The sequence below is a fragment of the Hermetia illucens genome, chromosome 3, assembly GCF_905115235.1.
Source record: "Hermetia illucens chromosome 3, iHerIll2.2.curated.20191125, whole genome shotgun sequence".
In the NCBI taxonomy this organism is placed as follows: domain Eukaryota; kingdom Metazoa; phylum Arthropoda; class Insecta; order Diptera; family Stratiomyidae; genus Hermetia; species Hermetia illucens.
Genome location: NC_051851.1, coordinates 133,696,280 through 133,713,172, shown reverse-complemented (window position 1 = coordinate 133,713,172; position 16,893 = coordinate 133,696,280). Strand labels below are relative to the sequence as shown.

General features: G+C 43.7%; 1 protein-coding gene across 2 annotated transcripts in view; it reads left to right on the top strand.

Moving 5' to 3' along the window:
• LOC119652981 (solute carrier organic anion transporter family member 4A1) overlaps window positions 1-12,244 on the top strand; it is a 114,978-nt gene extending 102,734 nt beyond the window's left edge. For both annotated transcript variants that reach the window (XM_038057391.1, XM_038057393.1), the window contains exons 5-8: window positions 2,092-2,462; window positions 2,530-3,076; window positions 11,098-11,280; window positions 11,359-12,244. In XM_038057391.1, the coding sequence (XP_037913319.1) occupies window positions 2,092-2,462; window positions 2,530-3,076; window positions 11,098-11,280; window positions 11,359-11,602 (1,345 nt within the window). In that variant the 3' untranslated portion in view covers window positions 11,603-12,244. The remainder of the gene's footprint in view (window positions 1-2,091; window positions 2,463-2,529; window positions 3,077-11,097; window positions 11,281-11,358) is intronic.
• Window positions 12,245-16,893: the final 4,649 nt, after the last annotated feature.

The window sequence follows — 16,893 nt, the reverse complement described above, 5'->3', positions numbered from 1 at the left end:
CCAGGGCTACGCGGACGGCATTGTCTTAATCTGTAGGGGCAAATATGAAGATACCCTATGTGATAGAATCCAAACTGAACTAAGGGATACTAGTGCTTGGTGCAGGAAGGTGGGGCTGCAGATCAACCCAGCCAAAACCACCATAGTACCATTCACTAGGAGGCGCAAGCTTGACCACCTGAGAGCCATAACATTACATGATATGGAGGTGAAACGAGAAACAAAGGTCAAATATTTGGGAATTACGCTAGATCAAAAATGTCGGAAACACATGTCGGAAAGCCACGAAAGCTCTGATGACTTTCAGATCCATAGCAGGAAAAAAATGGGGTTGCAGTCCGAAGATACTACTTTGGATATATACTGCAATCGTAAGGCCAATGATTACCTATGGAACGGTAATCTGGGCAGAAAGAACTAACCTCAGCACACAAGCCAGGGACTTACATAAGCTACAACGGCTGGGTTGCGTGTGTATCAGTAGGGCAATGAGGATCCCTCACAGCAGAGGGAGCGGGTGCCGGTGTCATTGGTCCAAGGAAAATGTACTTTGAGCCAAGGGGCAGGTACACTAGCATATTCCAGGCGGAAATATACGCCATAGACAAATGTGCCTCCTTTAATCTGCAAAGGAACTACAGGGGGCAGAGCATAGCTATTCCCACCGGTAGCCAAACAGTGAACAAGGCACTTAGGTCTACTGGATACTGGATTGGCAGCGGACGAAATATCCAAGAAGGGAGCAGGGACGCCTTTACACGAGCCAGAACCCTTCTGTAGAATCGGAAACGCTTTCATGGCTATGAATCTAAGAAATGAAGAGAAACGGTTGAGGGAACTATACTGGGCAGGCCTACCAGGGATGGAGCAGTCCAGGGTGCTTATTGGGGGATACGACCCCATACGCACAAAAGATTGCTTAAGCTCCGAATCATAGTGGGAATTCTCATTGGTCATTGTCGGCTAGGGATATCTACGGACACTGCCTGCAGTTTTTGTGAGGAGTATGACGAAACCTCTATACACGTCCTGGGACAGTGTCCGGTACTTGTGCAAATAGGTCGAGGCATCTAGGTGAACACTTAATACCCGATGCAAAGCTGAAAAATCTGGAAGTATGGATCATACTAAAGTTCCTGAGGGTGCTTGAGATACTATGATCAATAGGTACACTATAGCCAGTAAAAGGGGCACAATAGTTTTTAAGGACGCGGTGCGACTTTCCCTTAATAAAATAATAATAATACGCTCCTCACTCGGGATAGCGCTTTCGACCGTGGGTCCTTGTGCCCACATGGATGGTGATCTGGGAAGAATCGAGCTTCTTCGGAACGGGTCCGTCGATAGCGCCAGTTCTAGTCCTTCCCGCGCACTTGTACAATTAGACGCCACGAAAGCCAAGGTTCCCGCTACTGAGGCCCTGCGTTCGTTGAGTATATATGTATCTGGGCACCTATCTATATATATGCACATACATGTACTCGTATATACAGTTTGAATAGAAAAATAGCAAACGGATGGAAAGGAAAAGGAAAAAACAGTTGTTCATCTAAGGTGAAATTTAATACTTAAATATACAAATTCAATCTATCGTTACAACAATCTAATTTAACCAGGAAGTCATACAACAGGTTCTCGATTCATTCAAAACAGAATCAGACCGTCCTTTCGTCCTTTGCAAAGTTTTCGGCGACGTGTTTCCAAGTTCACCACCACAATCTCCGCCTCTATTTGTTTGAACAAATTGTTTCCGCAAACATGAAATTCTACATTATAAGGATTCCTTCCAATTACCGAGAAACAAGGGGTGTAATATAAAAGAAACTCTTTAACTGTGCAAACTTTATTCATTGTGCGTTTTAATCATAGAAGTTGGGTTTGAATTCCTACGAGTCTTGTCGCTTACCTCTGGCAAATGTATGTGGAAGTTTCACAGGTGTAAGGGCTGGGACTCATTGTTGGAATAATATTCGTAAGTCAACGCAACAATTTGCAATTTCAGGGCTTTGTTCATAAATCCCAGATCAAATTTTCAAATGTTCCTAACTCATTTTAATTGTGCTACATTTACCCACCATTTTACAATTGCAGACTCGGTTTAACATCACAAAGTAAAGTTTGGATTGGAGCATGGTGGATCGGGTTTGTATTTGCGGCTATTGCCTGCATAGTTCTCGCTATTCCGATGTTTGGGTATCCTGAATCGCTACCTGGGTCAGAGGAAATTCAACAGGAACGAGTCTCTGAGGCGCACAATGGCAACACAAGCGCCAATAAATCCTACACCAAACTCAAGGATATACCGAAGGCATTTTGTGCACTTTTGAGGAATCCGACGTTCTGCCTACTCAATTTAGCTGGAGCATCTGAAGGACTCATAATAGCTGGTTTCTCTGCATTTTTACCGAAACAAATCGAAAATCAGTTCAGTATCTCTCCGGTTTGGGCTGCATTGCTAATGGGTAAGGATTTCAACTCCTTAGAAACAGTAAGAACATTCATTTTAATAATTTCGTTTCATGATTCCAGGTGTCGTTACAGTACCAGCTGGAGGAGGCGGAACATTTCTCGGAGGATATCTTGTAAAAAGACTAAAGTTAACCTGTTCAGGGATCATTAAACTCTGTTTGATCGTGAGCATAACGGCTACCTTCTTCACTTTGTGTTTCCTACTGAGCTGTCCAAACTTGCCTTTTGCTGGAGTGACTTCGGCATACTCTTCTCAAACGAAACTGCTTTCAGACGTAGACTTCAGAAGGGTTGACTACGATTTAGATTCAACATGCAATATGAACTGTGGATGCAATAAATTCGACTATGACCCCGTTTGTGGAGCTGACGGCGTCATGTACTTTTCTCCATGTCATGCTGGATGCGATAAGGAACTCAACATGGATGGATCGAAAATTTATCTGAATTGTGAATGTATACATAGCTCTGCAAACAGTTCTTATGATGCTATCAATACGATATGTGAGACGACCTGCAATAATTTAGGATATTTCATAGCGGTCTGCTTTATGCTAATGCTGTTCACGTTCTTGGCAACCATGCCTGCATTATCGGCAACTTTAAGGTAAGTTTGAAACTTATTTAAATAAATCTGCTAAATGAACACACAACATTGGTTGATTGATTGGCTTACAAGGTTGACTCTTAGGCTTAATAGCGCTTGTGTGTGCACGAGGATGTGTGTTTGTGGTGGAGGAGAATCTTTTTATAGCCTCTGAGCACTCAGACCGTGGTGACCCATTGTAACCGATTCGTTTTCGTACCGCAGCATTTACGTTAGTGGATGTGATACCCGTTGCAACTGGACCACATCAGCACGAAAGATCTGATGTCTAATGTGTCCATAGGTGGGGGCGTTCATTTCCGCTTCCTCAGCACAAGAAGGACACATATCATCTTGTGCATTCTGAACATACACATATGCCCAGCTAAGGAATTATGGCCTGTCAGAATGCCTACAATACTTTTGCATATACTTTTGTATATCTTCCTGCTTTTCGACAGGATAAACTTTGCGGTATTCATGTTAGGTTTTGATAGCTGTGTCCAGCAACATTTAGGCTCAGCCACCTGTCACTGTTCTCAGTTTATGAAGATGGCCTTAGTCTACTGATACTCCAGTTGCTGGTTCCGGTCCCAGCACGGAGAAAATTGAAATTGAAAAAACAGTTGCATATTGTCCGAAAGCCCACTTCTCATTTTTATTGGTGAGGTAGAATCTAGCTCCAGAACCCTGTTTTGTTTTTGAGCTGCTTTCATTGCAGTGCTTGGAATATATATATCCAAGGGCTACAAACTGAGTAATGCATTTAGATCGATAATACCCAGACACACAGTTCTTTGCAGTGCGGCTAGTTTACTGCGACCATTTTTTTTGCTTGACCTTAACCCACCTCAATACATACATACATCAGCCTAATAATAGCAACGTGTTTCCACAATGCCGCATTAGGCCTGAGCTACCATGTCGAAACAAAGGTCCACCTACACAGCACATAAGCTGTGAGAGCTCGTTCCAACTTTACCTCTACATGATTGTCTGAAAAAAGCTTCACTTCTTCGGAGAGTTGAAGGGTTGTGTTTCTCATCCCTGAGAGACAAAGACAACGTGGTTTTATTCAGATTAACTGAAAGTCCATGCCTGAGGCATGGACTGTCAATCAAATCAACATCACGTTGTTTACGCAGAGTTTCGAGATCCCGATCAACAGTAAGCATAGCCACGTCATCAACATAGCTTCAGCATGTATTGAAAAATTTTGCAATTCGCATAGTAGTGAGTTGATCACATACTTCGCAGAAGTGGCGATAGCACACCCTCTTGGGGGAAGCCTTCCTTGCTTCTACTGTTAGATAGCGGTCGACCGCCACTTCGGCCCACAGCAATTTCTGCGTTAGCATAGCATGGATCCATTTATTTAAAATATCGTTGATACCATGTGCTCTGGCGGCAACACAAAATTTTTCGAAAGGCACATAGTCAAAATATTCACGAACACCCCCTCGCGTACTCACCCTCTATCATATGCATCCTCTATCTTTAAACCCAAAAAATGAAGAGCAGACTCACAGGACTTTCCGCGTTGGTATGCATGTTGGTCTTCATTTAGTGAGTGCGACTTATCCGCCTTCCCACGAATGTGATGCTCAACCAGTCTCTCCGAACCTTTCAGCAAGAATAATATCAGGCCGATCTGTCTGAAGTTCTTTGGATTTGAATAGTATTCTTTCTCAGATTTTCGTATGAAAACTACTTTGTCCTTCTGCTAAAAGGTAGACAAATAGCCCAAAGCAAAAATGCTAGAAAAATATTTCTTAGCAGTCACTCTAACTGTTCTAAGCCTAATTTACCATTGCTGGATAGATGCCATCCATGACAGGTGCTTTCAAGTATTCAAAGGATAGTTTTACAGCTTTTCCTTTTCGTTCAGAAGTCGCCTGAGTTTTTCCAGCTCGCGGTTCCATCAATCCACCTATTTAGCCTCGGTAAACAGGTCAAGCCTCTTCACATCACCCTGAAAGTGTGCGATCCATAGAGTAGGGGTGCGTCCTTCGTTTGCACTCATTAGACCAGCTGAAGTGATAAAATCAAATAGCTTCTCTTCTCAGAGTTCATTTGCTGCTGCCCCAACAAATATGTTGAGCGTTCGCTGCAAAATCTATTAAGAGTTCGAGACCACTTGATTCTGCATACGCTACCAGATCCCTTAGTTGCTGCGTCAGTGGAGAACACAAAGAATTATAGGGTAAATAAGCTGCAGCAACTATGATCTTTTTCCGCTCACCATCCACTCTATTGTGAGAAAGCGCACTGAAGATGCTGCAATTTGCCCTATCCTTCGTGAGTCAAAGACCATCATTGTTCTTCGCGCTCAAAATGGAAATGATATTCTACAGTTTCCTGATATGATTGAATTTTAATTTATCGAGGGAAAAGTGGAGCCCCATATGGTGAATGTCCCTGAGCACATTCAGACTCTTTTGGTCCAGTTCAAATACCAAACTGAAACTCTTCACGTTTGTAGATTGGTTTTCCCTGGTCTTCATGAACTTTACCCCGAGCGTTAGAAGTCCATGCCTGGGTTTTGTTCCCCCAGCATACGAATGATGTCCGCTGCCTTCCTTTGAGAGCTAGGTATCCAACATCCGACATGTTCTGTCCTGCCTCGCCCAGTGTTCACAATAGTGAACTTGGACCGACCGCCAGAACTCAAACCCAGGATTACCTGCTGGAGCTACTTTAAGGCAGTCTCATCAGTGCACTCCAAATGGAGGAGCCTATCGCGAAAACCTTGACTGTTAAATCTTGGCCTCATTCCAAGCTCCAGCATTTTTTTCCACAGGCACTCCCGGAGGATGGTAAATTGTTTCTCTGACATTTTGCCATCTTTGGAGGAAGTTTCCACAGCAGTGGCAAAAAAGAAGCTGCAGGTTGCGCATACGTCCTCTTCCTTCTCGCCTTCATGTCCGTATTCCTATGAAAGGGACCAGCCTCGTTGAGGTCTCTCTCGCTAATTTGATCATTTTCCGGCACACCGGTCTTAGCGCTTAATCCGTGTTAATAATATGCATCATATTACGAAAAACGCTTGAGAGAGAGAGAGTTCAGTTAATCTATTAATTAGATCCAATTTTCAAAGTTACTCAACTGCAACCGTGGTTGTTCAAATAACATTGCCAAAGACGAAGAAAATGAATTCCTCATCTTGCACAGCTTCAGAAATCTGTATTGTGAAGGAGTGTCCAACTTTATTTAAATTATTCTATTATTCAATTTCTCTGAGACTTCACCTCGGTGCAGCGCGTCACATTTTACTCCATCATATATCACTCTGATAATAACTATTAGTTTCCTTGGAATGCCTCTCTTCCAAAATGATCCGTAGAGTGTTGATGTGATCAATGCATAAGATAAGAGGGGGTTCATAAGATCTGATCAGCGAAGCGCAAAATGCCGCGAAATGCAATGACTTCAGAACACGAAACACCTTGCATGTGGTCGAAAATCTTTCGATGGTCCTGTGAAGGAGGTTAACGATCGGCTTCTCATCCGCGTTGATGAGCAACCGAATGAGATTCCACCTCTTGTGGATGAAATGGTTGGTCACTGTAACACGCGGATACGGACTATTCCTCCAAGAGAGTCATTTATCGATACTAAAGATCTGCTAGTTCCACTTGTTCCAAAATCCTGGGAATCCGAGACCTTTCTTAAAGAGTGGAAGAACGGGATGATCAATAAGATTCCAAAGAAGGGCACTCGTTCTAAGTGTGACGGTTGGAGGGGTATCGGTGTGCTCTCTGCTAAAATAATAAGCTTGATTGGCAGAAAGCAGGTTGCTCTTCGCACCGAATGCTCTTGCATTGACCACATCAACACTCTACCGCTAATTTTGGAACACTGCGCGGAGTTTAGATCTTCGTTTCACCTGCTCTTCATCGATTTCAAGAAAGCTTGCGACAGCATGAACAGGGAGTATATCTGGTGTGATCCTGGCTAATAGCTATTATTAGAGCGACATATAATAACGCAAAATGTGTCGTGCTTCATCGAGGTACAATCTCAAAAGAATTTGAGGCACAAAGCGGAGTCCGCGAAGGTTGCATTTGTGACTGATATTATTTCTTTTTGTTATCGGTGACGGTCTTCATGTTGCCTTGCCCGGAGGAAAGAGAATTAGTTTAATGAACGATGACATCTTTCCTCAAGCACGTCTAAGCTGGTGACATCTGTTGGCTCTCTTACCGGGTCATGGACCTTAGCCAGCTCTGAATTTGTAACGAGAGGCAAGTAGATTTGAACTGGAAATAAACTCCAGCAAAACCAAAGTTCTCAGTCTGACAGGTCAGCGCACCATCCCTATTTGAATTACTAGGCAGAGTGTCGAAGACGTTGATCAATTTATATATCGAGGAAACGTGGTTTTTACCGAAGGTGGTGCCGAACTGTCTGTCAACCAACGCATTACCAGCACTAAAACCACTTTCGCTGCCTTGTCTAAAATCTTAAAGTGCAATTACTTCAGCACCAGGATCAATTGTGACTGTTCTGCGCTAGTACCACTATTGTGTGTGTCATATCATCGGAGTACGCTGGCCTGGTACTACTTCAAACAACGAACTTGGTCGGCACAGAGGCCTTTCTTCTTTGGGCGATGTGATTAGAAAGCGGATGTGGCGCCCTTAGAGCAGTTGTCGCAGAATAGTAGATTAGGAGTACCGCTAATTCGGGAGGCCCTGGGAGGAGCTAAAGCACATTTTAGCGAACCGTGCAGGATGGCGTTTAAATGTTGTTGATGGGCTACACCTCACCAAGGGAGTAAATGGCAACCCCATATACATATATATGTGGTTCTCTGTACTCCACATCAAACAGTGCACAACCCACAATGAACTAAGAACATTGCCTCCGCCCTATAGATGATTGTAAACATGAGCACTTCGCCTGGTATTTCTGAAACTTATCGCAACCGTCACATCCTCTTCTACAGAGAACGAAAGCTTAAGTCTGGTATAACGCAGCTTATTTAGAGCAGAAACCAGTTCATAGCATTTATGCGGAATATAATACAGGAAATTTTTGAAAACCAGACAATTATCTTCCAAAACCTTTTTCGGAATAATGAGGTCAGCTAGCATTTGTATCGGCTTCAAAAGTATTTGTACTCGCAGTTCGTATAATATTGTCAATAGATGACCTGTAATTCGAATTATAACATTCTGTTCGCCATGGCAGCAACCATTGGATTGTATCTTTCTAACTTATTCTGCCGTTTATGAGTAACTTCTTTATCCTTCACTTTCATTCTTTCGAAATGCCAATATGGAGAGACACAGGAATTACATAAAGTGAAGTCAGCTGTAGTTATGGGGAATAACCACACTTCCGTCTAACCTAAACCTACTACTACTAAACCGAGGTTTTCCGCAGCGACCATACCTCGTCTGCTTTTTCGTTAATATTTGCAATGTTAGCCTTGTTTTTTAAGGTGTTGGAGTCTTAACGGCAGTATCTCTGCTGGAAACCTTAATTTCAGTTTTATTTATGCAACACATTTCAAAGGTCATAGGCATATCTTTTTAGAATATCGTCGATGGTTTGTGAAGACCAACTGTTGCCACAATTGGTGCTGTAGCACCTTTTCAAGAGATAAAAGTTAACTCCCATTGAAAGTCTATTTCGCTTTACACCGTGTTACCCACTAAAGTAATGTTAAGGCCACGCTTATATTCCAATTAAATGGCGGGATGTGAAGGTGTTATTCATTCCCAAACCAGGAAAACCCACCTACACAGACGCAAAAAGCTTTCGACCGATCAGTCTAACGTCCTTCCTGCTAAAAGGACTAGAAAGACTAGTAGATCGGTTCATAAGGGATACACACATTCCTAAGTGGCCACTCCACCATAGGCAACACGCCTACCAGAAAGGCAAATCCACGGAACACTACTCCATGAACTTACGGCAAAAATTAAAAAGACGATGTCCGAAAAAGAATACGCCTTAGGCGCATTCATGGACATCGAAGGTGCCTTCAATTATGCCTCATTCGCGGCAATTTGTGATGCGGCAAGACAGCATGGAATCGAACCGTTGCTAATTAGTTGGATTCTTCACATGCTACAGTGGAGGAAAATCCACATATCAGTCGGCCAGAAGTTTATTGAAGCAGGATGTCTCAAGGGCTGCCCACAGGGAGGGGTTCTCTCTCCACTGTTATGGCTCTTGGTAATGGATACTCTGCTGTGGCTCCTGCAGGACAAAAAAGTCTTCGCGCAAGCATTTGCGGACGACCTAGCCGTAATAATTACCGGCAAGCTTGCGGACACAGTATGTGGCCGCTTGAATGCAACTCTGCATGTAATCCACAGCTGGTGCCTCCGCAATGGACTCACGGTGAACGCTAGGAAGAGTGGACTAGTTATGTTCACTAGGAACGTCAGGTGGGGCAGCTATACGCTACCCACCTTAGCAGGGACGGAAATGCAGCTGGCACAAACAGTCAAGTATTTAGGAGTACATTTCGACTCCAAGTTAACGTGGAAGAATCATATCCAGGTACAATATCAGAAATCCTGCAGATTGCTCTGGTGCTGTAGGAATGCGATAGATAAGACCTGGGGACTTTCACCTAAACGGATATACTGGATGTATACATCCATAATAAAACCCATTTTGATATATGCATGCATCATCTGACTGAACTTTGGTAATAGCAGGAAGCTTCTAACGCAGATCCAGAGACTTGCCTAAGTATTACTGGAGCAATGAGTACTACGCCGACTGCGGCACTTGAAGCTATCCTAAATTTACCCCCCATCCACTTGGAGGTGAAACGGAAAGCAACCAACAACGCATATAGGCTCGATACGATTTGGGCGTGGAAAGGCGGCCAATCACACGGTCATGCATCTATCTGAAAATTCCTTGAAAAACATCCAGTAGCCCTGATGCCGACCGATCATATGGTTTCCAGATTCGTCTTTGAAAGGACATACACTGTCGTAATCACCGACAGAGAAGAATGGTCGACAAGTGGCCATGAGTCTTTTCAGATTACAGACCTAATAATCTTCACCAACAGGTCAGTCATGGAGGATGGATCGGGCGCAGGGGTGTTCTCGGAGAATCCGATTATAGAACTGGCCCGACCCCTCGGAAAAATGGCGACCATATTCCAGTCGGAGATATATGCCATTTAATTGACAGCAGAAGAATGTCTGCGACAAAAATGGAGGGGTCGCACCATTTGAATCTGTTCCGACAGTCAGGCGGCATTATCAGCACTAAATGGCAACGACATATGAAGCTAGTTGGTGTGGAGTTGTCATCGGGTGCTGCTGAAACTTGACCGACTGAACGAAACATTCCTGATGCCGGGTGCCGGGGCACTCTAACATCGCCGATAATGAAGAGGCTGACAGACTGGCTAGCCAAGGGTCTGCCAGAACCAGCTCTTGGAATCCGACCATCTACTGTCAAGTTTACTCTGAAGGGTGAAATTGCAAGGATTCACGCAACCGAGTGGAGAAATTTTGACTCTTGCCAGCAAGCGAGAATCCTTGTGAAAGAGCCTAGGGCCACTAGAGCGGCATTTTTGTTGTCCCTTAAGAAGTGGGACATGAAAACCCTAATAGGGCTTTTAACGGGACATTGTTCCTTAAATTACCATATCGAAAAGATTGGGGTAGTGGTTTCGGCTATGTGTAGCCAATGTGAGGAGGAGGAGGAGACGGCCCTGCAGCTGCAGCTGCCCGGCATCCTCAGATCTCAGACGAAGACACCTTGGCAAGGTTTTCTTCAATGAAGAATCTCACTCTCTGCCTCTGGAGAATGTTCTCAGATTCGCTAAAGCCTGCGAACACAGTAGGCGGGAAGCCATTGAATAGGCAATTTCCAGGGATAGTACAATGGGTCTAACAATGGCCTGAGTGCTCGGAGCTGCGGCTCCCCCAGTAAACTAAACTAACTTAAGGCCGAACTTAAATTTTTTCACATGAGTGAATCTAATCGTCACTCACTGAACAATTTTTAAAAAAAACCTTTTTTTCATTTCAATACTTTCCACGTTGTTCTACCCAAAGATGCGTTCACGACGACCAGCGTTCCTTTGCCCTCGGCATTCAGTGGATCAAAGTACGTATTTTCGGAACAATACCAGCACCTCTACTATTTGGCGCAATAATTGATGAAACCTGCATTTTATGGGAAGAATCCTGCGACGACAGTGGCGCTTGTCTTGTTTACGACAACAAATACATGAGCAAGTAAGTGGATCTTCTGCCTCCCTCACAAGTGCTCCCTATCCTTCCGGGTGAATATATCTAATTTTTATCATTTTATAGATACATGTGGATCCTAGCGCTGATTGGTAAAATATGTTCGGTGGTATTCTTTTTCGGCGCATGGTATTTCTACATCCCGCCCAAAGGACTCGATGATAAAGCATCAGAGGAGGGAAGCGATGCGGAATCACAACATCAACAACAGCCGAATCAACAGGTGATTATCAACAATACAAAGACTGATACTGTGAATGGGAGTGTGACAAACGAACACGAAGGGAATCACACTGAAGAACGGTATTGATAAGACAGCTACGTAGAATAGAATTCCTTGGTTTTCTGAATCGGAGAAAACTTGAAAGAAATAGATTCAGATTTTCGCGATGTAGATGGCAAATCTCAACAAACAACGATAAAAATTATCTATTGAATAAGCGTAACTCGGCTAAGTGTTCACCGATGTCTGGCTGTCTTGAATCCTAAAGATAATATCTGAATTCGGATTGACAAAAAATATCTTTATGAGTTCTTTCACATTCCAATCTTGCATAGATGTTTTTGTACTTTTATACGTATAAAACAGCTCTAGACTGCCAAATTTATTCTAATCTATGAAAGCTCATCGTTTCCACTTTTGTAACGATTACTCAGTGTAAATGTAGATTTTAAGGGGACATTCTTTTTATACTGAAGATCTAGGCAAACTTCAGTTAGTCGTTATAGATTTCAGGGAATATAACGAAATTATGACGACGGCGTTTTATTAAATGAGTTGTGGACGCCTGAGGTAGCTTAGAGGGCGTATTTATGTAGTCGATTATTAAGTAGTGATTAAGTGGTCGTATGTAGATGTAATTTATCGAGTACAGATTTGAATATGTATGTATCTGAACACTGCGTGAGATTAACGTTAGGAAATAAAACTTTTCAATGAAAAAATATCAAATTCGAAGGAGTTTATTTAATAGGTATTAGGTGAGCAGTTAATTTTCTATTCCTTTATATTTTTAAGCATTTGATGATTTATTTTTAGCAAAAGTCGTAGAATGACATGGTAGATTTTTGACCCGATAATATAATAGGTATATATGTATATTCGACCACCAATCAGAATAAACCAATGCCATTGTCAGCTAGAATTAGTTACCTAGGTCATATTTGTATATGCTATTTTGAACGACTCTTTTGACTGTATACTTTTAATTTTTGAAAGGATTTCAGGTCTTGGCGTTTAGGCTGCCTTTCCTCCAATCATTTCGACATCCATGGTGTCCTGCAGTTTGAAAATCCAAGCAGTAATTCACTGGTTTCGCCCAACGCTTTCGAGGTTTTGATTACCGGTCTTCGTCCTTCTGCTCTCCTTTAGAATACTATTTTAGGTATCCGAATGTCTTTCATGCCTTAAACATGGCCAACCCATTGCAAATGCCGAAATTTGATTAATTTGGAAACTTCCGGGGCTATATCTAATTTGCCATTGGTCATTCTCTTGTTTAGCTTTAACGTTTTGTATACTCAGAGCTTTGCTTTCCTTTGCCTGCTTTTTAAATTCGAAGGACCGATATCTATATCATCCCCATATACGACGATTTGGCATGACCTGTAGAGCAACGTGCCTTTTGTGTCCACAGGCAGCTTCCGTAAAACCTTCTCCAGTGCCAGATTGCACAGTAGAAGTGCCAGTCCATCTCTTTGCTTTAATTCGACGTACGTCTCAAACGCATCTCCCAGGCTATTAGCAACTCTAACTAGTGCTGTTGTGTGGCGCATTGTCATTCTGGTAAGGCTTACCAGTTTTGCTAGAATTCCCAAGTCAAGCATTAGTTTGTACAGAATGTTTTGGTCAATATTGCCATATATCAGCTTGAAATCAGCGAATATTTAATGGACATCGTTGTCTAATTCTTCTCTCGACAATTTTTGTGAAGATTTTATAGGACGTACAAAGTAGTGAGATACCTCTGTAATTGTCACATGTCAACTTGTCACCGTTTTTGTGGATAAGGCATATTACACTTTTTGACCAGTATTACGTGACCTGTTCTTGGTTCTAGATGGATAGAGCCAAATTATAGACAATTCTCATGGTCCATAGACTGCCTGATTTAATGAGTTCAGCGCGGATGTCATTTATGTCAGGCCCCTTGTTCATTTTTTGACATTTGATTGCTGACTATTTCTTCCAATGTTTGCTATTCAATGAATCTATTATGTTTGACTATAATTCTTGCAAACTCTAGTGATTGAGTTCCATGCGGGGGGCTGAGGAGTTCTTTGAGATAAGTTTTCGACAAAATGTCTTCATCATTTTGTTCTTCTTCTTTTTCTTTAGCCTTTTTCCGGTTCAGAAATGGTGCGGCTCCTCGTGATCGGTTGCGGCATTTAGCTTTGTCAAACGCTTGATCTGGATGTAGTCGCAAGGCTTTCAAATCACCATTCAGCGTATCGAGTCACCATTGTTTCAGCCGACCTTTTAGTGGTTTCCCATCGCTTCGGTGTTCAGACCAATCTTGGCAAGTGAATTTTCGTTAGCTCGAATTATGTGACCATACCATCGTGACCACACCATCGAAGATAAGATCGGTGCAAGCTCATATCGATCGCGGATATCCTCATTTCGGATGTAACACTCCTTGCGTGTTACGCCACTAATTCAATGCTATATCTTCGTTTCCATTACCGCGAGACGCTCTTCATTGCCTTTTATAGAATAAAGAGGTGTGGTGAGATAGCGCTTTCTTGATGAACACCGACGGAGACACGAAGCGGTTTTGATTCTTCCGCTGAAATCTACTCGAAATATTCTCGCCATCTATCCGTCACGGCTCGTCGGTTAGTGAGCAAATTACCGTTCCAGTCATCCGCAACAAAAGTGTGTGCCCGGTGGTGTTAGCTTTTGATAAGTTGATACAGATGTCTATTTTTGTAATGGAGTGTTTGGGTAACAACGATCGCTTTCTTTGCTTTCCGGTTGGCATTCTTACAAATTTGTCAATTAGCCAGGATTTTATCGTCGGGAAATTTATGGTAGAGACTTTCATTTTCACGGACCTTTATTTGGACATTTTCATTCCAAAGCCAAGTATCTCGGTTGATGAACCGTTTACCTGGCTTGTGACTCCGAGGTTTGCATATGCTGCTTTGAAAATCATCATCATCATCATCAACGGCGCAACAACCGGTATCCGGTCTAGGCCTGCCTTAATAAGGAACTCCAGACATCCCGGTTTTGCGCCGAGGTCCACCAATTCGATATCCCTAAAAGCTGTCTGGCGTCCTGGCCCACGCCATCGCTCCATCTTAGGCAGGGTCTGCCTCGTCTTCTTTTCCTACCATAGATATTGCCCTTATAGACTTTCCGGGTGGGATCATCTTCATCCATACGGATTAAGTGACCCGCCCACCGTAACCTATTGAGCCGGATTTTATCCACAACCGGACGGTCATGGTATCGCTCATAGATTTCGTCATTGTGTAGGCTACGGAATCGTCCATCCTCATGTAGGGGGCCAAAAATTCTTCGAAGGATTCTTCTCTCGAACGCGGCCAAGAGTTCGCAATTTTTCTTGCTAAGAACCCAAGTTTCCGAGGAATACATGAGGACTGGCAAGATCATAGTCTTGTACAGTAAGAGCTTTGACCCTATGGTGAGACGTTTCGAGCGGAACAGTCTTTGTAAGCTGAAGTAGGCTCTGTTGGCTGACAACAACCGTGCGCGGATTTCATCATCGTAGTTGTTATCGGTTGTGATTTTCGACCCTAGATAGGAGAAATTGTCAACGGTCTCAAAGTTGTATTCCCCTATCCTTATTCTTGTTCGTGTTTGTGTTTGACCAGTGCGGTTTGATGTTGTTGGTTGATTCGTCTTCGGTGCTGACGTTGCCACCATGTATTTTGTCTTGCCTTCATTGATGTGCAGCCCAAGATCTCGCGCCGCCTGCTCGATCTGGATGAAGGCAGTTTGAACGTCTCGGGTGGTTCTTCCCATGATGTCGATATCGTCAGCATAGGCCAGTAGTTGGGTGGACTTGAAGAGGATCGTACCTCTTGCATTCACCTCAGCATCACGGATCACCTTCTCGAGGGCCAGGTTAAAGAGGACGCATGATAGCGCATCCCCTTGTCGTAGACCGTTGTTGATGTCGAATGGTCTTGAGAGTGATCCCGCTGCTTTTATCTGGCCTCGCACATTGGTCAGGGTCAGCCTAGTCAGTCTTATTAATTTCGTCGGGATACCGAATTCCCCCATGGCCGTGTACAGTTTTACCCTGGCTATGCTATCATAGGCGGCTTTAAAGTCGATGAACAGGTGGTGCAACTGTTGTCCATATTCCAACAGTTTTTCCATCGCCTGCCGCAGAGAGAAAATCTGATCTGTTGCTGATTTGCCTGGAGTGAAGCCTCTTTGGTATGGGCCAATGATGTTCTGGGCGTATGGGGCTATCCGGCCTAGCAAGATAGTGGAGAATATCTTATAGATGGTACTCAGCAACGTGATACCTCTATAATTGCTGCACTGTGTGATATCTCCCTTTTTATGTATGAGACAGATTATGCCTCGCTGCCAATCGTCAGGCATTGATTCGCTGTCCCATACCTTGAGCACAAGTTGATGAACCACTTGGTGTAACTGGTCGCCTCCATATTTAACCAATTCGGCTGTAATTCCATCGGCTCCTGGCGACTTATGATTTTTTAGCCGATGAATTGCACGGACTGTTTCTCCTAAACTTGGTGGTGGCAGTATTTGTCCGTCGTCTTCAGTTGGCGGGACCTCCAACTCGCCGATGTTCTGGTTGTTCAGTAGCTCATCAAAGTACTCAACCCATCGCTCTAATATGCCCATTCTGTCGGAAATCAGATTTCCCTCTTTGTCTCGGCAGGATGAGCATCGAGGTGTATAAGGCTTCATCCTGCTGACTTGTTGGTAAAACTTCCGCGCCTGGTGCGGTTGCTCCCCGTACTTTTCTAGTTCACAGACTTGTTGGTTCTCCCAGGCTTCCTTTTTCCGTCTGTGAAGTCGCTTCTCCGCTCGACGGAGTTCGTGATAAGTCTCTGCGCGTGCCCGCGTTCTTTGAGAATGCAACATTACTCGGTATGCGGCATTCTTCCGTTCCGTTGCTAGCTTACATTCATTGTCAAACCAGCCGTTCCGACTCCTTTTGCGGCTGGGGCCAAGTATATTTGTGGCCGTATCCATGATAACGTTCTTCAGGTGGTTGTGAAGATCATTAGTTGATGCTTCATCTCCAGGTCCTCTATTGACTGCGGTTATTGCGGCATCCATTTCCCTCTTATAGGTGTCGCGGAGGGTTGTGTTGTGGATGGCTTCAGTGTTCACTCTCACCTGATTGTCAGAGGGGATTCTAGGTGGTATTGTTATTCGAGCTCGGAGCACCATGCCAACGAGATAGTGATCCGAGTCTATATTGGCCCCCCTATATGTTCTGACATTCATCAAGGCTGAGAGGTGGCGGCGTTCGATCAACACGTGGTCAATTTGGTTGAAAGTGGTCCCATCTGGAGAGGCCCACGTATGTTTGTGGACCGCTTTCCGCGCAAACCAGGTACTTCCAACAACCATTTCGTGTGACC